Genomic DNA, 18,112 nt, shown 5'->3' with positions numbered 1-18,112 from the left:
ATTCATAAGCTTGGCTTTTTCTTTACACAGTTATATTTCTGAATTAATTTTTTAGTTTTTTCCAAGCACTACTGGGTAGCAAGTACCAAAATTACACTTGGTTCCCAACTTTTTTTTAAATTTTTATTTCTTCATGAATACAGAATTTACAAAAAAAAAATTGTAAATAAGTCAGAAATATCTTCTTGTTATTGAGTTTTCCATCTTGAAACATAATACCTATCCTACTCTTCTGTAGAGTATTAGTAATATTGAAAGAATTATTTAGGATAGATACTTAACCTAATTTTTACATTACTGGTAGGGCAACTCAAGTAAAAGTACAGATCTACTGTAAATGTAACTTGGCTAAGTTGAAAAATACTTATAGATACTTACTGAGTTCTACATAACATAGTTCCCAAGACCTGGGTTTTAAGAGTAACTATAATTAGTGTTGGTTATAGTCAAAACATGGGTAAATATAAATATATAAAAAACTTTGGTAATTTTATATTTTCTTTTTTTTTTTCAAGGAAAATGTTTGATAGAATGCTGACTCAGTTACCTCGACATAAGATTTGTGCCCAGTAAAACCATTTCACCTACATGGACAGAAAATAACAGGATTAAAACGACTGAGGCTAAGTCTTTATAATTCTTGCATAAGAACACTTTTTCACTAGAGAAATATTTTCTGAAGTCATAAGGAAAATGAACACACATTAAAAAAAAACCAGCTCTTTAATTCAGTAGGATAGCATCTGTATTTACTGTACGATACAATCTTTATGACATACAGAGATTGTCTTTCTGTTTGAGCTGCCTAAAATATTATGCTGGTCTCGACCTTGGAGACGTTTCTTAAGCATTTACTGTAGTATTACAGAGATCTTTTGCCAGAAGAGTCACTGTAGAGCCATGGACTCTTTGGGGGCTTTCCATATTAGGGGTTTTCTTGCTCTGGAGTAAGCATGCCAGCAGTATTTAGTTGCCGTTCTGTATTTAGAACTGATTTGCAGGAATGGATATGGTAAGAAATGTTGAAACTTCTTGTATTTCATTGAGTTCACTCCCACAAGACAATTTAGGGAAACATCTGTTAAGAAAGCTCTTGCAGACTATCCAGTACTACACCAGCTACAGCAGATTTCTACAGCAGATTACCAAATACATCAGGAAATATGCATTTATTCACCTGCAATTTTAATAGCCCCAAAAGACTGTGAAGAACATGCATTTCAAAGACTTTTTTTTTTTAAATTACAGCTTATGGGATAGTTATCACAGATTCCTGAAAATAGTTATTGATGTTTAAACAGAAATATATTCAATTAAATTATTAAATTAAAAAAAAATATATCCCTTGAGGAAAATATCCAATGTCTCTTAACTGCCAGTCATAAGCTTTCTGTGAAAAAAGATTTTAGCTCCTCTTTATTAAAGTACAAAATGCTCAATTTAATTTACTATATAAATTGCATAGCAAATACACACAGGACATTCAAATTTAAGGTTAAGAGCTAAGTCATTTCTCTTACATAGTAACCTTCTAATGTCCAGATTCTCTTTCTGCACTGTAACTGTAACACTACTGAAAGATTTCTGCACATGTAACATTAGTAGGACATAATCCTGGCACAACTACCTGACTGAACTTACTCTGGAGCTGCAATACCAACTCTTACTGCCCTTCCATAATATATGACATCAGTAGTGGTGATCCAATAAATAACAATCTTGTATTTGCTCTGGGACCATTTATAATCTTATATTTATTTGTATATCAACACTGTGGTTACAATGTCCTACTAATCTCACCCCGTAAGAGTTGGGGTTTTGTCAAAGATGTCACCAGCCATAAACAGAAGTGTGAACTATTGCGGGTTTATTTAATCTTACAGCCACTGCGTCCTTATTCATAGTAGTTTGAGAAACATTATTTCCCACTCAAGGTGGCTTGGTCTGAAGCTAGGACTTGACAAAGGAAAGAAAGAGGTCTCTCAAGGATAGAAAGCACGAGTAAATTTGATCTAATCCTGATCTGTAAATGAATTTCACAATTTACTTCAAAATATAAAATAATCAGAAATATGTTTCATAGATCAAATTAATATATGTAGGATGCTGTGAAGAACCACCTCACTAAAATTCCAACTTATTACTCTTTAAACTTGAACCCTCCTATCAGAAGTGACTTACAGATCAATTATACTTTAAGCACTTGTCTGCACGTCCCAGCAAGCAAGCTACTTTATTCTGAAAGATGTAGTGTTTCAGGTATTAAAACTCTACCATCCAGACGTAAACCAACCAAGAACCACGTTCCACTTTTAAAGTTTTACAATTCCAGAATACACTGAGAGACTTTAGAGTTGTAGGAAAATAGAACACACCAAAAAAAGTTTTCAAAAGCTACTCTGCTTCTCTTTCATAATAAAGACAATCCCACACAAAACTTTAGAGAATGCAGATGACAGAGAGGAGAAGAAAAATAACTTCTACAAAGTCTCAGTACAAGTGGAAAAAAAATATATTCTGAGACTCAAAATCACCTAATATGTTACTAGACTATGCAATATTAAACTCTTCATCTTCAACAATTTTTTGTGCATTTGCATACAAACTTAAAGTTAACAAATAGGACGCAGGGACTAAAGTTCATAACATTTTCAGTTCAAAGTAATAATAGCATCACTTACCTAAAGATTGGTCTTTGGAGATGCTTTTTCTTGATTGTAACACAATCATCCATTTAAAGTGGGGAAAAAGACTTCTTCCAGCAAATAGCTCCAAAAAAACCCAGTGAGTAATCAGGAAACTTGTTCTTAGCTACTGTGCTGCAGAGAGCACACAGAATGGTATTTTGGTCCTGGGGGAAGCCTCCCTCCCTCTTTCTGACAGTGGAGCAGAAAAGGGCCATAGAGGCCACATAAGCAAGGCACAGCCGTGCACTACCAAACCAAGCAGGCTGCGCAAAACTGGAGTTAAGTTGATCGAAGCACAGAATTGTACTGGATTCCTTTCAATTGTGCAAGAAAAAGGGGGAGCTTTGCCAAGTGCTACCCAGGTAAAAATATGTTAGATTATTCCAGCCATGACAGTACTTCTTACACATACTGGTCGAAGTCTTAAATGCAGAGTCACTCTCTCTCTCTCTCTCTCTCTCTCTAAAACACACTGTTCCGAGGCTCAACTTTTTTTCTTCAAAATAAAAGTTGTGCAGCTGTTTCAGCATTCCCATGCGAGTACCTTCAGAAAATTTGTTCTGGTAAAAAAACTGTATACAAATTAATGAAGACGGATGGATCTGGTCTGTGAGGCTGGCTCTACTTCAAGAGATTGTAATTATTTTACAATCTGGCTTTTATTCACTCAGGATGATGTGTGGATATAACTATGCAAATTAAAGCACTGCTCATAATTTTTAGCATACATAACCTAATAACCTAGAATTGGTTGGAGCAGAATATGGTGTTTGCAGCTGGTAGGACCACAACTACATGAAACAAACCAATGCTACATCAGTGAGGAAAACAAAAGTGACCAAGTTCAGATAGTGACAGTAGCAAACAGTTACTGTTTGCAAGATAAGATTTCAAGAGAGATCCAAACTGAAAAGCTTGCTCTGACATCACGCTGACATAAATCAGGAAGAATTCAACCGCAGCGAACGCAGGCTGTAAACAAAGCAATAAAGCAGAAGCGGCTGACCATGGCTCTTAGTGAACTGGGAGTCATGAGGGGTTCAGGTGAGACACAGTTTCCCGGGCACGTCAAAGGGCCCATTACAAAGCTGTGCTGGCACAGGTCTTGACGGGAAACACGGAACTCAGCCAGAGCAGCAGCAAACTAGCAGCAAGCCATCACTGTGTGCAGCTGCACGCTCTGGAACCGTGTGCCCCCTTCCTGCTGAGGGTGGAAAGGTCCTGCCGGGTTTCTTCCCCATGTCCCAGCACTGGAGCTCCTTTACAGCTTCTTGTAAAGCACTGTGTGTGTGAAGTTCCTGGTTTGGGACAAGTAGGATCAGGATGGTTGGGATTCTTCTCCAATTGCATTAGTGGTTGGAGGGAGAGGAGAAGAGGAGTAGATTTACACAGTTAAGTGAATAACACTGGCATCATCAAATTAAGTTTGAGGGACAGTGTAAGGGTACAGAAAAGGCCAGATAAGGAACATTGGGATGTGTCAGGCTGTATATGACCATGAAAGTTTCCATTACATTATGCACAAATTATTATTAAATTAATGATATTTTCACAAAATAATGCTATATAACAAACAGAGAGATGCTAAATATTTTCACAAAGGAAAACCTAGCAGTTTAGTGGTTTCTATTGGAACAAGCAAAATCTCTTCCTAAAGCTAATATATACTGCTTATACAACAAAGTGATGGTGTCAAGTTTGGTTAGCCTAAAAGAATCCTGCAAGTGATCCCCACACTTCATAAAACTATTTCCTTAACACAACAGTGGAGTAACTATCTAAAGGAAAGATTATCAGACTGTCATCACCAGTTATTTTGTGTCAGTTTAGTTTCATATTCCCCCAGTATTCACTTCTATTTCTTTGAGAAGCAGAGAGAAATACATCTGCATCAGGAAAACAATTATCTTTATCAGATTACAACTAGTTTTACCCAAGATCTTGAAGGATCTGAAGATCTTTCTTCAACAGTATGCAAAGTGTTGTCATATTTTTAAAGATCTTCCTGTAGTCATGATCTTACTTGTTTTTGCCTGCCAAGGTTCACAATTTCCTTCATGTAGTTTTCTTGCTCTGGGTTTCAACATTTCAAAATAATTTGCTGCTTTTTGAAGTGTGCTCACTCACTGATAATACAGAAAGCTGAAAATCACAAAGAAACTTCCCTTTTCCTTTCTGTTTCACATTACGGGCATGTATTGTTATACTGCTGTTATTTAGAGGGATTATCTGTAGCTTAGGGTAAAATTCTGAAAGTTACAAGAAAGAAAAAAAAAAATCTCCAAATTCTCAGCAAAAGCTATACCAAATATGTGTTTCCACTGAACTCCCCAACCTTTTATCTAGCAGTTTTATTGGTCTTGAAACTAGAACACATCTTAAAAGTATATTTTTCTGGGTCTAGTCCAATGCACATTATTGTTCATGGGACTTCCATTCAAGTATGGTACTGTAAAAAGTACCATTTGGGGGAGCTAAAATTCCTGCAGTGCAATTACTTTGACTACAAGGAATTTTTGAGCTGTCAAAAAAAAAAAAAAAGGACAAGGAACAAAAATGTCAATAGGAAATAGTAACAGAACTTCAGAACTTTACTTGAAATTGCATTAGTTTTCATCTTCCAAAGGGCCATTTTTGACCATTTGTTCTATTCGACACAACAACTACCCACTGACTTCTTCTTTATAACATTCAGAAATCAAGTCTACATATTAAATAAGTATTCACACAAACCCTTCAACAGAGGGCATTACAGAAAGATATGATAGATCAACTCGACTCAGCCTGAGTCCCAAGATTATTCCTGCATTATTCAGTGGAAAAATCACATGAATAAAATTCACCAGCATGTAACTTTTTTCAGATTGCAGTATTAGAGCCCATTAGTCAATTGTAGGCTATACCTGTACCTTATACACAGAATGCACTGAGGAGGTGCATTTTAATTATAATGAGGAAGTCTTTTGCTTCATAGCATTATAATAATTTTGAAAAGTCCTCTATAGGTAAGCTTCATCATATTTCTTACTTCAGACTAATCCTTTTAGGAATAATTAGAATGGTAAAAGCCTATTTAAGTGATGCCCTAGAGATATATTATTTAATTTGCCAACATTGGATGAAACTCAAGCAGAAAACACCTGAATTTGTTTTTTCTCAATTTATCTTCCAATTATTGTTGTTATTGTTTGCCCATTGCAGCCAATGACCACTGCTCATTCTATGTAATGCAACCTATTTTATTTCATCTCCCATGTATATGTCAGTGTGAAAGAAGACTTTTTGACTCAAAAGTCTGTAGTGCTTTAACACTCTCAGAACCTGAGTTTCCCAAACTTCAAGGTTTATAGCTAATAGTTAAGTAAGATAGTTAAGTAATTTGATATTTAATAGTATGTCTCAAGACAAAAGACTACATATGAGGTAGAACTCTAAACATTTTATTCTGCTTGTTTTAGTGCCACATATTTCTTAGTGATCTGTAGCTCTTTGCCAGAAGTCTAGAAATGTAATTATTTTTCCTACTTTAATTTCAAAGCTGTGGGCAATTAAGAGGTTAATTTAAGAACCAGTAATCTGTATGTGTCAGACAGTTGATACTTTCTACTTTCTAGCTAAAATATCTACTGGTTACAAAGATATGTGTAGGTGTTGCTGGTTGGGGTTAAGAGCTCTTCTACCTCGGTAGAAAGATAGATAGGTGGGAGGACCAAAAGAAAGGGAAGATAAAGAAATTACAAATACATGATCAACCACATATGGGAAAAAGAAATTACCTTTATGAAAATGCTGAAATATTGGTGAGATAAATAACTGGTAAACCATACTGTAACAGTAGTTCTGTCAGAGTGTACAGATAATTTAGATAATTTATCTAAGCATCTTGTTGTCTCAAGGCCAGCACTATTCGATGTTTTCTTCAATGGTTTGGATGGAGATAGGTGATATTCTTATTCCAGAAAAATATTAAGCCAGTAAGCTTTTCTGAATGTCTTTGACAACCTGCAGAAATGTTCAGGGAAAAAAAAGTATGTAAAAAATAGCAACTTCTACACACGAATGGGAATAATCTGCTGGCCCATGGGGTAGGCAGCATTTCTTCAGAAAACGCATGGGAAGTAGCAGTGAATCATACACTAAACAAACTATTAGTCTTACAAAAACCAAGCATGATCCTGGGAAATACAAAAAGAAGTATTGTCCAGAAGAGCAACCTCTCATTCTCTGTATTCCTAGGGCTCACCTGAGGCACTACTTCTTGTTTTGAGGCAACACGATTCAGCTGACACATACAGGACTAAACCTTGATGAAACAGAAATCTAGAAAATATCTCATATGAGTAAAGGCAGAAAGTCACACTTAATCCAGACTAAAGAAAAGGAAAAGGAAACCTAATTAAAAATATTACAGATTATAAATATAGCTGTGTAATTTATGGAAACAGATTATTTTACTTACTCCCGTGGGCAAGAAATAATAAACTGCAAAATAGCTTATAAGGCTGCAAGTTGTGGTAATAAAGATTGAACAGTGAAAAGAATACTTATCAATGGAAAGTAATAAACACATTAATTGCTGAGGGAATCTGTTCTTGAAATCACAAGGAGTAGGTTTCTAAGGGTAGATTTTTTAAAAGACTATATAAAAACACTTTAGAAATTATTACCCTTGCCTTGGAGGAGAAAATAGAGTAAATAGTCTCTAAATACAGCATCCAACCTCATTGTTCTAAAATCCTTTGGTAGCCAACTGCTGCTATCAGCTTCTAACTGAACCTGCCATTTAGTTTGAGATATTTGTGTGCATGAAACCATTTACCAATCAACTGTACCATTTAGGCTTTTCAATTTTTCACTTATTTGCCATTCATCCAAACTTTGAACTTTGGTCCTTAATTCTGGCAACAAAGTGTGACACTTAAAGCTTTCATCCACTAGATGCCATAATTTCTGTCTTGCTTCCATAGTAAAGCAAGGGGTCAGAGGCTTTCCCCTATTGTCCATGAGCAATAAGAGAACAAGTGGAGAGCTAAGTTTCATGCATCCATTTATTTTCTGCACTAATTAAGTAGATTAAAAAAAAAAAGACTTCATACTTCTACATCCTCCTCTTCTTAGAGCTCTGAAATATAAAAATCTAAGGCAGGATTTATGACAAGAATGTTATTTTACTTTTCAGTACAATATCTTGTACCAGCTCACTGTTTTGGAAATTTGTAAAGTAATTAAATCATTAACTAAAGCATGAAGAGGAAACCTTTTACAGTAGGAAGTCAATGTATGTTGTCCAACTCCTAACAAGATTTTTATTGAAATGAAGATTGCTGGATGCTGGATTAAATTTAATCCATAAAGGCTGTATACAGTGCAAGGATTCAAACCTGATGCATAAGAAACTGGAGGGGATTATGTGAAATCTATCTATACCATCACTATCACTCCAGCAATAGTGTCCTCCAAGGCTCTATGCAAGACAGAGTAGCTTCCATAGCCTTTTCATTATATTGAAAGGGATAAGTCTCTCACCATGCCTTTTACCAGTTTCTAATCTCCGTGCAGGATCTCCAAATCTAACTGTCTATATCAAGTTAATAAAATTGCCCAGGTGTCTGATGTCCCCAGAAACAGGTTAAATGCTAGAGGAGATGCTGTGATTGCCTGCTATACAAAAGGTAGTCTTTATCACAAGCATGTCATGCTTAATATATAATACTACCTAATAATATATAATAATATATAATACTAATAATATATAATAATATATAATAGACCCGTGTTTGTGTAATGGTTTAAGAGCTAAATTATAGTTGCCCATAATCTTCATATAGATACTGTCAAGGATCAGGCTGAGTGCTTTTTTACCCAGCTGCCACACCAGGTTTGCATTAAGCTTACTGCACTCTGAGCAGTGTAGGACAGTCTCAATTTGGTTCTTCGTGTTGACGTCAGCAAACCCCACTCTAAAACTTAACCCACTGACTTTTCCAAGCTTGAAAAACTAGACAATACTGAAGAGAATTGTGACTCATTAAGAATGCAGAGAGAAAAGCTGGTAAATGTCACTAGATTATTGTAGTACATGTGGTAAAGCTCTGTGAAAACAGTTGTGCAGGCCTTCGAGTCCTGGCTTTCCGTTTTACCCCTCCTAAGTAAGAATATTTATAAAATTATTTTATTCTCTCTTACTTTCCCTGTTTACATGCACACATAAACTGAGCAGAGACTTACGTCAACACTGTCTTGCAGGAGATTAATTTCCCTGCTAAGACTCTCCTGCTCAGACTGGAACACGGGAACTCAGCTTAAGAAACTTCCCAGTCCTTTACTTGTGCTTTTATATTTTACTACATCTTGAAAGTTCTAGTAAAACTCAAGCAAATAAGAAAAATAAACAACAACACTGGAAATTTTGGAAATAAAAAAAATTACAAATACCAATGTCTCATGGAACATTAATTTTCCTGATTAATAAAACTCCTCTGAAGAAAACAACCAGTATCACAATTGTATTTCAGTGGATTCTACACAATATTACTAGGATTTTATATCCTGCATCTTCAGTGAAGGAGAAGAGGGGATGAGAAGGAAAGGAAGAGAGGGGAAACGAGAAGACAGAAATTCCTTTGGGATATATGATGCTAAACTAGCACTGAGATACACAAGTCAAAACATGGAATTCTTTGGGTTTGAGCCAGTGCAATATTATTATTGGCCACAGTTGATGGAATTTCAATCTGTATTGGAAAACACAGTAACTGATGTGCCATGTGTTTTCTAAATGTATACATATAATGGCAACTATATACTGGACAATAGAGAAAGTACCGACTAAGCATATTGTTGCTCTTTAAGGTGGAAAAGGGTAATAAAATCTGCAGGACTTAGTACAGATGGGCTACAGAAAATCAAAAAAAAAATAATGGCTAAACACTTTAAAGGTAATGATTAAAATGTGTCTTAGTGTAACTGTTTGGTACAATACTTAAAGATAGCAAAAAAAAAAAAGTTTATAAATTCAAAATTGTCTAGAAAAGAAAACAGCAATAACTGTGTCATATGTTAAGCAAAGTTATTGGACAATGGCAAAAAAAATTGTTCTGCTAAACTGCAGTTCCTCATGGAAAATATATGGGCACTTAATAGGACAGAGGTTATGCTATAAGGAATAAAAAGAGATATGCTAGGCTGCATTAATTTTCTCTGTATGCAATAGTTCTCATCGGGAAGTCTGGAATAAAGAGGCAAGAATCTATCATAGCTACCTCTTCACTACACAGATTTTTACTCTTAACTCATGTTCACATCTGGTTTTAAATTTCTGTGTAGGTGGCAGAGTTTTAAAACTTCATTTTTTTGAAAAAAAATTTTTTTTTCATTTTAGATTTTGAAAATATTTTGCACTGTCTTTCATCATGGCCTTCAAGATCAGATATTTCATAGTTTTCTGATACTTACTTCATTTTCATTGCTTAAAATACCCTGGTCTATGCACAGTTATTGAGATTTTCTGGTTTTCATAATTAGATTTCTGATATACAGTTTGACTGACACAAAACTATCTGGAGTTATAAACACATGCATTTCCCTAGGGAATTAGCAGTATCTGAGACTCGTTGACATGCCTTTTCTATCAACTGTTCTTTGGTCACATTGCCATTATCCATTGGGTAGGTACAAAAAAACCTGCAACAGCAAAAACTCTACAGGTCATTTCATGTCTTACAGAACTATTTCTCTGAAATAGCAACACTATCTTTGCTTTCTGATTGTGAAATATTGCCTTTAAATACCAGTTTCTCCATAGATGTCTTGAAATCTGACATTCATCATTTTAAAGTCTTACAAATAGTGATAAATTAAATTCTGAGTTCAGCTCTATCCTCAGATATGTAGCATGGCCACAGACAAAAAATGTCTTGTGCATGAGTCAGAAATCTATTATTCTAACACAATAACATTTTGATCATTCTCGTCTTTCTGTTACAAAGATATTCACAAAATGTAATGCACACAGCAATGATCTCAATTTTTTTTCTTTCTATCTAGATTCTATTATGGCCTTTGGAATACACAGTACTGTCTTTAAAAGACAATAAGACTCACAGAATTCATTTTTTATTTTATATATAAATTATCTACATTATTTTCCTTCTTATACCAGTTCATCATTTCCCCAGCACCCCACACACTTCTTCCCAAGTCTCTATTTACTGTGATGACAGTCTTCCAAGCGTGCCAAGTATATGTGTACTCATGACAGAAGACTAGCAGGAAGTTTATCTCTTCTAGTAAAACTTTACAGAGACTCAGAAGGAAGCTCATCCTGTTATTTGGCAAGATCATTTCCAGAGAGGTAAAGCAACAAGCAAAGGAGAAATGTAAATGTTTTGTATATCAAATATTTCTCTCTCTCCCAACCACATGAAGTTAATTCTTAGTATTACTAAGTTATGTAAAACAATGCTCTCCTGGTAACTGTAGTCTAGATATGAGAGAACTCCAAAACTATTTCAAATGTATCAGCTCGCTTGATTTTAAAAGTATGTGTGCAACACCATAAAAGAATCCTTCAGCCTCTTGCAAGAGAAAGTAGGTACAATTATACAAGTGTGGGACATACAGTATATTTCCCACTGAAAACACTGATAATAATCCTAATGATAATGAAGAAGGGTTCACTAGTGTGTTCACGTTCAGGAGTCCTTTGGATAAATTTTGACAGTCAGCTAATCTACAGTTATCTTATCAGTACATCACTTATCTAGTCAGAAATTTTAAAAATAAAAATGGTGCTCAAAAACCGTTCAGTGCTTGTACTTTTTATCAAGGGTCAAAAGTTTTCCAGCAATATGAAATAAAAAGAACCTGACGAGAGAATGTGAAACACACCAAACATTACAGTTTATAAAAAAGGAAGGAATCATGGTTTCCTTCAAGGTATCTGCTTAGATTTTTTTCCACTTGCCTTTCTTCTTGGAAATACATCTTTCTTCATTCATACATTTAGAACCTCATTTCAGAAAAACATAATTTCAAAACTTCACTAGAAACAAGCTAAAAAAAATAGAACATGCATTGATTTTATGCCACTATCTGTCTGAACTCCAGGCTGAGGCAGACTAATTTTGCTAGTTAAATTTTCCAACATGTTTGAATGTGAGTACAATGTACTTGGCTTCATTATTCATGTAGTTATTTTATATATGAATTTAGCATACATGTAACAGGATGGGCTCCCAGCTCCAGAGAATGCACTGTTTTGTTTATCCACTAAAAAGACAAAGCACTCACCAGGGCATTTTTAAACTCCTTATCTATGGTCTGTGTGTAGCCCAATCAAAGAATGAGTTATTTTTTATACTAGATTTTAAAACTGAACTAAAAGAAACAAAGAACAGAATTTTTAAAACTTTTTAAAATTTTTTAAGTCTGTGTACTGATGTCTTTCATGAAACTATTAAACTACTCATGAGTTACTCCTGAATGTAAGTTAAAACACAATATTCAGTAAGAAAAAGGTTTTCCAGTATCTGAATACCTCTTAACAACATCTGGAAAATAATTTTAATAACATGTAGATTAAAACCGGCCACTGTGTAATATTTTATGTTATCTAAACTGAAGACTGGGTGTATTCTCTCTCCTTCCAAAAGGTGTCAATTTTGTAGCTCTTACTAGAATTTTACCACTCAGTTCCACTCATTCCCTAATGGAAGGAGTTTTGCTTCACATGGTATCTCACCTTTTTCTTTGAAACCTGTCAAAAAAAAAAAAAGCTAAATTGTGTTATTTGTTATGATTCTGAACTATGTTATGTGGGTACCTTCTGAGTACAACCATATACCATCAGCTGTCCATTTCAACTACACGATTGAAACACAATTCAGATGAGAATCATTTATGCAAAGATGTGAGATTCTTCTGTTGTGTCTGAGGAGCTTCATGGTTCCCCTTAGTCAGCACACTTAAATATTGTGCACTTTAATCATTTATTATTTACAAATTCTCATGATAAAAGCAAAAGTTGTCATTGCATTGTGCAATACATTGAAAACTCCCAGAGAGCTGAGGCTTCTTGGAAACATCAGGAATAATAATTGTAGATTAGAAAAATGCTTCATTGTCCTCTTCCAGCAATGGCTGCCAGCCATGAGGAAATAAGACAGAAGGTAGCTTTATTTCTTAGAATTACTAGTTCTGATGCACTTCACATCTCAGCATTTTCCTGTTAGATCAGGCAATGACACTAACTATGAAACTGTATTTGCAGATTCTGAAAAAAATTGCATACCATCTAAAACTGAAAATTTCAAAACTGCAAACACATATTTTTGAAAAGGGTAAAAAAGTGGGAGACCTAATCATCATTAACATAAACATACATTCTGACTCTCTGAAAACAAAAACAAATGAAACAAATTATGATGGTGATGTGGGACAAATATCTCAGAATGATATGGCTGAAAGACTGTATTAGCTCTTGACAAGTTGGATTTGCAAATAAAGAACATTTTGCACTTCAGGTTGACATTGTGAACGCTAAAAAGGGTACAAAACCTCTCAAGAATAACACTGTCGTGGACGTGTGGAGCTCAAAATCAGGTACATAAGTAGTATTTAGCAACCAACAGAAACACTACAAGCCAAGACAACGATCAGTGTTTTTTTGAAAGAGATGCATGAACTGCAGAAGTCAGACCCCTGTGACAGTGTTCACAAGTGCTAGCAGAGATTATATTCCCAGCATGATACTTTACCTGTTTTCATAACAGCAGGATACTGTTGACTTTTCTTCAACTTTGCGATTACCTCCTGGATCCTTTTCTGTGGTATTGCAATGCAGCTAGTTTTTCCCCATACTGTGTTTGTACAGCTGATTACTGTCACCTAAACGTGGCAAAAGTCTGGCAACTTTAATGCATTTTTGGACAAGTATCATATTGAATTCTAATTTTGCTCTCACTGTATCTGCAGATCCTGCTGTAAAGTAACAATACTACAAATTAAAGAACAAAAATGTACCTGTGTCAGAGGTACATGCCATCTCTTCAGAGCCAGCGGAAACACCTTTCTATTCTAGGAAAAGACCTTTGATAACTTTGCCAGATATACTTTCCAGTCACCTTATGATTCTTAGAAAGCTGCTCCAAGCCCTAAAAGCAATTATATGGATATGTTTCTCAAGGAACCAGAGAACAAAAGAAGTGATGAAGCAAGTCACTGTATTCATTCACAGTGACCACAGCAGTGGAAAAACTACGTCTAAAAGACAAAGCTACCACAGAGCAAACAGATCACACTTGCACTCTAATTTCAACCAAGTAGTATCAAAAGCATACCTTCAAATTTGCAGGAAAATATTCTTCTCTTAGTAACTGTTTTAAGGAATGATCCTTCCTTGGACTCCATCTAAAGTGATGTTGACAACTATAATTTAAATATAAATTGGATAAAAACCAATTTAATCAACTACAAAACCACCTACAGAACCTACATTCATCGTCAGTGGTAAGTACATTATCCTCACAGTTTTTCTTACCTTAATCTGAAGTTATGATGTTGAAGTGATGTTTGAATGCATAGGAGACAGCTTTGATTCTAACCTACAATGATTTAGCTTGTTATTGCTAATACTGTGCAAAGTCTTGTACGCTTATGCCATATTGAATGTAGAAGCTGATCACTGCACAGAACGTCCTTAGTTAAGGAAGTGAGTGGCATTTAAAACAGATTAATGGCAAAAATAACTTAGTTATTCTTCCTTCTTGTACGAACGTAAACAGTGTGGACTGATTGATAAGACTCCAGGCTGGGACCTAAGAGCACTGAACCCTTCATGAGTCCATTGACTTATCCACTGACTGCCCTGGCACCCAACCACCTCTGAGCCCCTGACTCCAGGTGGTGGTGGGGGGCAATCTCAAACTATGACAACAGGTCACTTTTAACTCAGACTGCCTAAGTTCAACATTGAGCGCTGATAAAATTTCTTCCCTTCAAAAGGTGTTTTCATTTTTATGGAATAAAAGTCTTTGCAAGAACTAGGTATTTTTTCTACCCCTTTTTCTTTTCCAGTATCAAGTAAATTTTCATTTTAGTGATTTGATAGCAACAACTTCTTTTGAAATCCCTTTCCTATGCAGTCATATCTAACAGTATCTTTTTTGTCCCTCATATATCAGGTGCCCCAGCCTCATATAGATCTTGTTAATTTCTGGATATGTAACTCAATATTTCTTACTAGCATTTGCCACAAATTCAGTATGTCCTCTGGTATAAGCTTTAAAGAACTGCTTTAAATTGACAAAAAGCAAATATCTACTTGTTCTCAAGGTTTCTGCTATGTTACAAAACCATACTTACTATTTGGAATACTGCAGCAATTTCCTGCTGGTACTTTGATCCAAGAACATCATGAGCTATGCAGGTGGTTTCTGTCACACTGTCATTCATATTTTTGACAGATTTTGAGTCTGCATAATATTCCCTGATAAAATTTATAATGTTATCTGTGCCAGGAAAGGAAAACTTACGTTCTGCCAGCTTGCTGACAAACTCAATCTATGATATCAGATGTTTGCTCAGTCAGTAATGCAAATAAACCTTCAAGTCACAGTGGAAAATACTAAAGAACCTTGAAGAAGACCACTGCACTTGACCAGGCTGACTCACTAAACCCCAGGATCACACGTAATTTGTTGCATACACATAATCTTAGTTTTTACTAAAAAACATCTTTAGTCCAGTCTGAAGTTCAGCAAACCTACCTACCCTCTCCTATCAGCACAATGCAATCTTCCAAGTTAAGCAACATTATAATGCAAGAACAGCATTAGTGAACAACTTCCCTTAAGTTACAGATACTAAACCAAGGCAGGTTATCCTGTTTCAGCTTTTTAGAAGACTCTTCACTGACACCTTTGACTCAGGGAAGAGTAAGGAGAAACAGTACTGAAATTTCACAAGTCAGTCTCATATAGGTTTCCTGAAGAAGTCAAATATGACTATTCTGGACTCTAAAGAATATGCTGAAACATAGGAGGTGTTTAGCACCCTTCCCAGCTACCTAATCACCCTAATAGAGAATGAAATTAAATCTACTTCAATCTCCAGCACTTTTTGATACTTAAATCTACTTCAATCTCCAGCACTTTTTGATACTATGAAATTTTAAAAGGCAAATCTGAGATTTTAAATTGAATATCACAATACACAAAATATCCATTTATTTTCCTGTTGTAAAAGTACTGAAATATCTACACTTTGACACAGTCCTCCCAGACAGACTGAATATATTCACTCATTCTAAGGCTGAAACTTACTTTGAAATGCTGTTTTGTCCTAATATAATTAATCAGCAGAAATCTAGAGAATAATGTGAGTTGGGGTCATTCCCACAGCAATCAGTTCTATGGAGTTTTAGGTCTTTTCTATTCCTTACTACTTCCATGGAAGTAATTTCCTCCTCCCCTTCTGCCACTCTTAAAACTTCTTTTGTTACATAACATTTGATTCCTCCACTTTTAGTAGTATTCCAGGATGAGATATGTTTTGGGAAGGCTTTGATCCTAACACACAACAATACAAGGTTACTTTCAGCTAGAGTTGAATGCCTGAAAATAAGGGAAATAAAGGCAGCTCTTTGTGCCTAACCTCCCTGAGTATGAACAGAGCTCAGATGACATGCAAAAATAAATGCTGAAATACTAAACAATAGCATTTAGTTGTTAGGTAAAGACTTTTCACTAACATAGCAATCATTCATGACAACTTGGAAAAAATTTTCATGTACTGTAAAATTTTTAAGCAATTTATTTTAAACATTTGTTTGCTGTGATACTACCAAATTTTGCAGTGGTAGATAAAGACAGCAGTGTGTAGTTGCCATACAAACAGAACAAAAATCTCACTGCTACCCCAAAGATCTCACAACATATGTTATGTGAGAAATGAGTACATTGATATGTTACCAAGTCTGAATTTTGTTTTAAACTTCCAGCAATGACTGGTGAGAATGCATCCCACAGTAGTTTACTTATAGGCAGAATTAATTATGCTTTCAGTCATTTTTATAAGGTTCAAAATACAGAGAAATTACAACTATACCTTGTTAAAATAACATTCTTTGCTTATAGATAATTGCCGGAGAGCACCTAAAGGAGTGAAGCTACAAGTGATTTGCTTAAAAATGGATAAAAAAATATGCAAATGGAATATTAAACATAACTACTGTATCTCCAATGCCCCGGTCTAGACAAGGAATAAATGCTGGGAGTCCTCGTTGATGGCAAGTTGAGTGTGAGCCAGCAGTGCCCTGGCAGCCAAGAGGGCCAACCGTGTCCTGGGAGGCTTCAGGCAAAGCATCGCCAGCCAGGCGAGAGAGAGGATTGTCCTGCTCAGCATTGGTGTGGCCTCACCATTAATACTGTGGCAGTTTTGGGCACTGCAATATAAGAAAAAAATATTAAGCTCTTAGAGACCATCTAAAGGAGGGCAACAGAGATGGTGAAGGGCCTTGAGGAGAAGCCGTAGGAGGAGAGGCTGAGGTCACTTGGACTGTTCAGCCTGGAGAAGAGGAGACTGAGGGGAGACCTCATTGCAGTTATAACTTCCTCATGAAGGGAAGAGGAGGGGCAGGCACTGATCTCTTCTCTGTGGTGACCAGTGACAGGACCTGAGGGAATGGCCTAAAGTTGTGTCGGGGGAGGTTTAGGTTGGATATTAGAAAAAGGTTCTTCACCCAGAGGGTGGTTGGGTGCTGAAACAGGCTCCCCGGGGAAGTGGTCACAGCACCAAGCCTGACAGAGTTCAAGAAAGGCTTGGATGATACTCTCAGGCACATGGTGTGACTCTCGGGGATGGTCCTGTGCAACGCTAAGGGTTGACTCAGTGATCCTTGTGGGTCCCTTCCAACTCAGCATATTCTATGATTCTGTGATAAGAGGTGAAACTGGTTTCAAATTTGAGCAGTCAGCTTCCAACAATGACAAATACAATAGCTAAACCAGTTGAAATATTTTCCTTTGTATAGGCACTACCCTCACCTTAGCCCATACCATTTTCACACAGACGCAACACATTTCTTATAGGCTATTGTAAGGAAGGTAGCTCTTAGAGGCCTGGAGATCAGTATCATTTCCTGTTTAAAGTACACAGCTGTGATGTTCTAATTTTTTTTCAGTTGATTCAGTTGAAATGATAACTTTCAGAACTCACAGTAATACTTAGCACCTTTTAAAGGGTGCAAATAGATAGGGAATGGTGATTGTAGTGATAATTACACTTGCCAGGAAGTGATTAATCATTTCATACTCTTATGCTGGTCTTATTTTAAAACTAAGAACTTGGCACTTATCCTTTTCCTTTTATTTTGGCATATGCCCAAAAAGCTGCAGCATTTTTTTCCAGAACAAGGGTTAAAACAG

At 35.8% G+C, this 18,112-nt stretch overlaps 1 protein-coding gene across 7 annotated transcripts in view; it reads right to left on the bottom strand.

The window, feature by feature from the left end:
• The window catches only part of PDE1A (phosphodiesterase 1A), a 203,194-nt gene that overhangs the window by 111,392 nt on the left and 73,690 nt on the right, over nucleotides 1-18,112 (bottom strand). The window contains exon 1 of one of the 7 annotated variants that reach the window (XM_032693798.1): nucleotides 2,682-3,094. The exons of the other annotated variants lie outside the window; for them this stretch is intronic. Coding sequence (XP_032549689.1) covers nucleotides 2,682-2,734 — 53 coding nt within the window. The 5' untranslated portion in view covers nucleotides 2,735-3,094. Of the gene's footprint in view, nucleotides 1-2,681; nucleotides 3,095-18,112 lie in introns of those variants that run through there. 7 annotated transcript variants of the gene reach the window in all.

Source organism: Chiroxiphia lanceolata, chromosome 7, assembly GCF_009829145.1.
Source record: "Chiroxiphia lanceolata isolate bChiLan1 chromosome 7, bChiLan1.pri, whole genome shotgun sequence".
In the NCBI taxonomy this organism is placed as follows: Eukaryota; Metazoa; Chordata; class Aves; order Passeriformes; family Pipridae; genus Chiroxiphia; species Chiroxiphia lanceolata.
This window is presented reverse-complemented; position numbering and strand designations above follow the sequence as displayed.